Source organism: Dendrobium catenatum, unplaced genomic scaffold (genome assembly GCF_001605985.2).
Source record: "Dendrobium catenatum unplaced genomic scaffold, ASM160598v2 fragScaff_scaffold_756, whole genome shotgun sequence".
Taxonomy (NCBI): domain Eukaryota; kingdom Viridiplantae; phylum Streptophyta; class Magnoliopsida; order Asparagales; family Orchidaceae; genus Dendrobium; species Dendrobium catenatum.
Window position 1 is genome coordinate 57,025 of NW_021319218.1, and position 7,443 is coordinate 64,467.

Sequence of the window (7,443 nt, forward strand, 5' to 3'; positions counted from 1 at the left end):
TCATAAGAAGTTGGAGATTGATTTGGAATTATAAAGAATCATGGGGCTGATCCACGTGACTTACGGGGAGTCATAAGAAAAACACGAATGGGGAGTCATAAGTATAAGAGCAAGATACCCTCAAGATACTCACTCTTACATGAATATCCGACTAATTATTGATTGCGAATATTAATTACTTATTACTAATATTGATTAATGATACTGATTACTAATACGAATACGGATTATTATTACTAATATTATACAGACATTAACCTTACGGACACTGATTTCTATTACTTCTTACTGTTACTAAAATTTCCCAACAATATAGAAATTTTCCTACATCCCATCCATCCCCCCTCGTATTAATAAGATTGAAGTTATTAAATTCCATTCTGTGAATACAGAGAATAAACAAAACTGCTTCTAAGAATATCACTATAAGAACTCGTTTGATGAGGCCAACTCAGCTGCCAATTTCTCTCTCTTTTTTTTTTTCTTTTTCTTTTTTTTTGAAAATATAACTATTATATAATCAGAGTGCCTTCTTCTTCTCTAAACTTGTAGCATGATTATCACAAAAATTTAGCTCTGCTGGAGTAACAGAATTCACATTAAGAAACAAATTTGGCCAGAAACAACTCTCTTATAGAAAAACTGATACATTCTGAAACAGAAGACAGAATAACAGAAAATAACAAGCTAAAACAAAAACAAAAGAAAAATACCTCAAAACGAGATTCATATCTATCAATATAGATATGAGAAATGGCAGAGTGGCTTTGCTACACACAAAGTTAACTAACTCATGCAACCAACATCACTGTAGCATCATCATCAGATCTCTCTCTCCTTCAGAAGAGACATCTTCATGTTCCTGTCATTCTCGACCCTTCAACTTCAATCCTGAAAGGTAATCAGCAGCAATCCATGCAAAGCTTAGGCGGGGCGGCACTTCGCCGCCATCAGGTCCCCTCCTCGCCGCAGATTTCTGAACCCAATCTGGGTGATAGGTGACTTGATACCATGCCGATGCCTTTCGCTCGAACAACAAGTCCTTCTCCACTCCAGAAAGCTGTAAATCATTCGTCTCCAATGTCTCGAAGACTTTGCGGAATTCTCTATGAAGAGCTTCGTAGGAATTCTTGATTTTTTCCTTTATATCCCCTTGCTTCCTGCTGTTGAATTTAGGCAATGATGATATTTGTCCTATGACAATCTCTGCCTCAGCTGTAATTCTGTATTGCTCAAGCAATGCATTAATATGTGTATCATAGAGGCATTTGCTGTCCCAGGCAGCTGGAAGATACTCCGAAGCACCTGGGACCTCAAGATCTTTGTCATAGGGAATGTTTTCATAGCTGAATGTGAACTCTGGATGCATCAAGCTCTCATTTGAAGCATTTTTTATGGCACGATAGAGCCTCCCAAGGATCTTTTCAGACTTGTAGGATTGGTGTTCATGCTTCTCCATGAAGTCAGGGTATAGCTTGGGCTTGAGGGAGGAGGGCATGTTGACCATTTGGCCGGTTTTAGGGAAGTCTACGGCCAAGGCGGCCAACTCGGCTAACTCGATACATTTCTCGTCCATGGCTCCATGCTCACTTAGATCAGCATGGACCACATGAGCATTGCAAATGACTCCAAGGTTCTCACTTACCATGTTCTTCACAAAGAATTCAATGATGTCCTGCAGAAGAGAAGTTACAAACACAACTTCAAAAGGAAATTTTATTGATTAAAGAACTACAAAGGGAAGCTTTGATTATCAGAAGTTCTATTTTCCCTTGATTCAATTGAGGTTAAACATATTGAACATATAAAGCATATACAGTACAGAGTTTAGCAACAGAAACTCATTAGCTAAATGAAATATGATGAAAATTATAAGAGTGACATTTAAAAGAAACTACTTGCACAAGCATATCAGATACCAAAATGAAATATGATGAACATTAATAAAATATAACTATCAACATGTCACAGGACTTCTAAATCAAATATGAAAAGTTCATTATTTTTGTAATTAGAGAGGTACAAGAAAATGCAAAGATCTATCTATCCATCTACCTATAAATATAAATGTCGCCTGTATTTCAGTGCTGAATCAATTTTCATGACATGCTTCCATAACAATACGTTCTTAAGCAGAAACAGTAGCAAGAATCTAAAGATGAGCTGAATTAATATGTGAAGTTGCCAAAACAAATGATAAACTCACGCAAATAATAAATGACAAATAAACTAAGCAATCAAAGAGACAACCTGAAAAGTTCCAAGATGAACTACACGTAGAGGTACAAATCAATGCAATGTAACACTGAAGTATCGGAGAGCTCTAAGTAGGGGTGGAGCCATGAAGACCTCAGGGTGGGTAATTGTCCAAGAATTTTTTTTTTCTATAAGAATAAGCATTTTAATTATTTTTCTCACCTTCAAAAAATACAGTTGCCGAAGTTTTAACAAAGAAATTTCTTTTTCTATTTCATAAATAAAATTATGTATTTCACAATCTTATTTTGTCCACCCTTAAAAGAGAGGCTAGTTCTGCCCCTGAACCTCTAAGGACATGTATTTTAAAAGTCATTCAAAAAAGTGGAGCTTTGGTGATAGAGCATAGCAAATTACAAGAAGCTAACAATATAGCGCCTATAAAAAATAAATAAATATTCAAAAACAATTCAAATCGGACAATGTTCACTTGGAAGTAGTGGCAAATAAAACAAATGATCCACATAGGATCCTTTCCAACGGTCAATATCTCAAATGAAACAAGTTAAACAAGTTCATTATCATGAATATATCAATTCATTTCAAAAAGAAAAAGAAAAAATCAATTCCTAATTTCATGTTATGAGATGATTCAAGTCAAGGATCAAGGAATTTTTTAAAGTTCTAGCAATGGTCCAATGGTGCAGATTAGAAGCTGATGAAGAATGGAACAATGCAGCAAAATGAGAGTAGGAAGTCTAGCTTTCTAAAGAGTCAGACTGGCTAAAAAGCATGACTAACAATGACCCTTACCATGGAAATTATTCACATGCACAACAAATGACATACTGCTAGGCATTTAAATGAAGCATCAACAGATTAAATTAATGAATTTGTCCCGAAAAAAGTATAGAGAACAAACCCAATGGGTGACACGGCGCGGTTGCAACTTTTCTTGTGCTGGTGTATAATCCATTGGAGCCCAACTCTTTTTGCTTGGAGGTATTAAATTAGGTTCCCAAGTAACAAAATAAAGATCACCATCAAGGTCACTACCAGATGCTTCATTTGAGTGAGGTCTCTCTCCCTTCTGTGGAAACACTAAGCAATCAACAAGGTGATGCAGTTCAGGTATGTCAACTGCTTCAAGAATCCGAACGTCCCCGGGGTGAAGACATGGGTTCTTAGCAACTGCAACAGTACCCACAACAATTTTCTTCTCTTTCTTTGTTGCCAAAAATCTAGAACCATGCTTTGAGAAACAATTTTCCAGCGATGGAGTCGATGCCTGAATGAAGCACTGGCCGTGTTCCAGTATCCCCAGTTCATCCAAGCAGCCCATCAACCACCTTCCATTTCGAACAAATATCCTTGCCTTCAATAAAAGATCCCGTAGCTGCGCGGCTCTGACACACAACAACATATCTTTCAGATGGGGCTCTGATTGAGGTTTAAAACCTGCAGCCAGCATCATTGCAGCAGTGTTTCCTTGCTCAAGGCAGGAAGTGGTAAGAACTTCAAGTGCAACATTAGTGTCTACAAGTATATCTTCCAACTTAGAAATCATTTCCTCCTGCATTCTTGAAAAAACAGTATCAGGAACATCCAAGGATGAAAGTAGTGTCACAATTTGTCTGTTCAGAAAGCCTGGCTGGAAACGAGTCCATGAAACAATCTCCAAAACATTGTGGCCGGAGTCAAATTTATTCATGCTTGGCCTGAGTGACAGACGAATTCCATCATCTTTCCCAGGCCAAACGGCTACCACACCCTTACAGCCGGCATATCGTATTTGATAGGCCGAAGGAGGATTGTCGATCAATGACAGTATTTCAGCAACTTCCATCCCAAGCTCTGGTGTGATCTTCCCAATCCCATCAGAGAAGACAAAGCCATTCCTCTCAATATCCTCAAGATAAGAATCAACTTCATTAGGTAGCACCTTCACAGTTGCATATGTTGAGGAAAAGCACTGTCCCATTCGAGCAGCACACTTTGCCACATTTTTGTTGGAGAATCTACCCATCCATTTCCTGATGGAATCAGAAGTTATATTCTCATCATCAGCAAAGAACCAGGCTGACTGATCCCTTAATTGATTTGATGAGAATGCCAGAAAAGAGTACTTCCTGCCACACAGGTTAAAGCCATCATTCAAAATTGACTTAATCCTCCTAAACACAGTAGTTTTCTGCGGAAATCCATTTGAAGTGATGTCCCGCACAATTGGAGCAACATAATAGTTCAGGACATTGGAATTCAGTCGCTGCATTGCTTCATCTGTAAAACTAACCCTCAAAAATCTATCTTCCACACCCCTGTAATGCCTAAGAACACGATTAGACAACTCCACCTCTGGCGGCAGACAATGCGCTTTCGTTGGAGTAATAATCAGTCTCCTAATCTCCATAGTATCATCAGCAAGCCTTGGTCCCTTCATCATCTTTGGATTCCTCGACAACCAGTCCTGCACAAGTTTTAGCCTTTGGTATGCATTAAAGATGGCGTGCTTGTAAGCCCAAATATGTCTCAAAGCTGCATTATTTAATGAATCACTATTGCTCCTCAGCAAATTGAAAAATTTGTCATTTAGTTGGAACTGGTTGGTGATCCCCTTGTGCAAAACTGCATTAACCATGAACAGTGTGCCAAAACTGATACCTTTCATAGCTTGAATGCACAAAAAGTGATCAGCCATGGGAACTCCAAAGTCTGGCTCCTCACAAACACGAAGAGGTTTCATCGGTCGAGACTGCGGGATTCTGTGATCTCTCAGATAAGCCAGCGCTCTCTCGAGCTTTGGCCCGTATCGAGGAGAAAGCAAAATCCGAAAGACGCTGCATCGGCCGATCGCTCCGCTAGCCGTGAAATCCGTGGTTCGAATCCACGGATCCTCATCATCTAAGAGGCTGAACGGAACTGATTCATAGATATCATCGTCGGCAGTTCGGTAAAACACCAACGGGGCAGAGGAGAAATGTAGGAGAAGCGCAAAGGGTGCCTCGTCCTTCCAAAACTTAACATCATCCAAATCCCTAACCAGAAATTGCACCTTTATATCGCATTTGATCGCCAAGGTCTCATTCGAGTCTTTCCGCGAGAACGTAACTTCTTGCGAGAATATAATCTGACATAAACCGTCGAAGGGATCTACAATGAACTCGCTGGAAGGGCATTTCCAGGCGATCCAAAATTCATCACGGGAAAAAAGCGTTCCAAGCTCGACGCCGACAGAGGAGAACTTGAAGGGATCGATGTTTCGCCGGCGCTGCGCGCGTTGGGCACTCTCTGCGCCGGAGTTGACGCGTAGGACACGTCCATCAAGAATAAGACTTGATCGGCCGGCCGCGGCGATGGCGCGCTTGGCAGCCTTAGCGCTGGCGAAGTGGACAAATGCGTGAGGGGTAATGACCTTGGCAACGGATTCGTCCGCCGACGCCCTTCGGCGAGCGGAGGAGAAGACGGTGAAGTTGGGAAAGAAATCAGGCGGCGACCACGTCTTCTTGACGCGGCATCGCCAGATGACACCAGCGTTGTTTTCGAGGAATTCGGCAAGATTTTTGGCTTCAACGGAATCATCGAAGCCACCGAAGCTTACTTGGGTGACGACAAGCTCGTCTCTAGGGTCTCTTACGAGGTCGGCATGGCGCAGGGAACCCATGGCTATGGTGAAGATAAGCGGGTGGAAAAAAATGGAAGAATGGAATTTTCAGACGTTTAGGGAGATTGAGATTGTGGGGATGTTGAGATCGAGAAGAAAGTTGTAATCTTTGGAAGTTTCCCTGCGATCTGGAGAGAATTTATCTTGGAGCGGGGAGCGGGGAGCGGGGAGCGGGAGCGGCAGTGGGGAGTTTGGAGTGGGAGTGAGGATGGCGGATGCTGATGGGCTTTTAAAGGGGCCATAAAGGCAGTAAAATTTTATTTAAATATATAAATAAGAGAAAATAATAATAAAATAAAAATATTTTTAATAATAAAAATATATTATACTAATAATTATTATAATTCCTATAATATATATTAATAAATAAATAATTTGTAAAGTTATTTGGAAAATAAAATTTAACAAATTTATTTAAAATGAACATTTAATAGGTTTGACTATGAATGGGTTCAACCGCTAATCTAGTCACTCAGAATAATTGATTCCAAATCTAACCAGAAAGAATCGATACAAACAATTAATTCAATCGATGAACAAGTGGAATGGCGCTAGTTTTATGGAATTGTCCAATTTAATAGGAGATCGTGTAATCACTATTGATTTTTAATTTAACAACTAAAATTATAAAAATAAATAATATATTAATTTAATTTAGTACCACAAACTCTTCCCATTCAGCAATTTATCTAAATTGAACATTTAATAGGGTTGACTATGAATGGGTCCAAAAGCTAATCTAGTGGGTCAGAATAATAGGCTTCGTATCGAATCAGGAAGAATCGAGGCAAAAAACTGATTCAATAGGTGAACAGGTGAAATGGCGCTAGTTTTATGGAATTGCCCAATTCAATAGGAGATCGTGTAATCACTATTGATTTTTAATCTAACAACTAAAATTATAAAAATAAATAATATATTAATTTAATTTAGTACCACAAAGGCACAAACTCTTTCTCCCATTTGGCAAAACATGTAGGCCTTCTCGCAACACCTGTGCGTACAGCCTTAGTGAGATCAAACCATCAGCCTCTCTCATTCAAAATAGTGCTTCAACAATTGAGAATAAAATTTTCTTTTAGAATGAAATCTTCAGTATCATAACATCCAACATCATCAAATAGCATCTGTGAAAAAAATTGATGAGCCAGGAATCATTTATGTGAATCTAGACTATTAATTGAAAAAAATAGTATGTATTTGAGTTGCGGATTAATATATAAATATGAATGCATTGATAACATCTAGCTGGGGCAAAAAGAGACATTGCTCTATATATGAAAGTGTCATATGATGCTCGTTACTAAATGCTAGAAAATATAAAGGAATATCTCAAAAAAAAAAATCTCATGTAGAAAAAAAAAGTATGCGCTATATATGATGATATTAAGGTTTCGTTTAGGGCAATTTTTTTATTACTTCTTAAAGTAGCTTTTAAATTTTTGTACTAGAAAGCTGCTTTAAGAAATATTAAGAAAGCCGTCTCAAATGAAGCATATTGTAGATGAAAATGGAATAGAGAAAGTTTGAAAATATGGAAAGTTTAATCTTGAAACTAAGGCTTCGTTTAAGACAGTTTTTTTTTT

General features: G+C 38.6%; 1 protein-coding gene across 1 annotated transcript; it reads right to left on the reverse strand.

Annotated features, from left to right (window-relative positions):
* Window positions 1–615: 615 nt before the first annotated feature.
* On the reverse strand, window positions 616–6,070 carry LOC110100676 (probable RNA-dependent RNA polymerase SHL2). The gene is made up of 2 exons (XM_020828286.2): window positions 3,119–6,070; window positions 616–1,675 (listed from the first exon to the last, which is right to left on the reverse strand). Exons 1-2 carry the CDS (start codon window positions 5,855–5,857, stop codon window positions 866–868), a joined length of 3,549 nt encoding a protein of 1,182 aa, XP_020683945.1. The 5' UTR covers window positions 5,858–6,070; the 3' UTR covers window positions 616–865.
* Window positions 6,071–7,443: the final 1,373 nt, after the last annotated feature.

Bases quoted from the DNA above. Each gene is read 5' to 3' on its own strand.
- LOC110100676 (XM_020828286.2), bottom strand. From the start codon at position 5,857: ATGGGTTCCCTGCGCCATGCCGACCTCGTAAGAGACCCTAGAGACGAG. The intron at 1,676-3,118 runs GTTTGTTCTCTA...TCTCTTCTGCAG, and splicing joins CGCGCCGTGTCACCCATTGG to GACATCATTGAATTCTTTGT.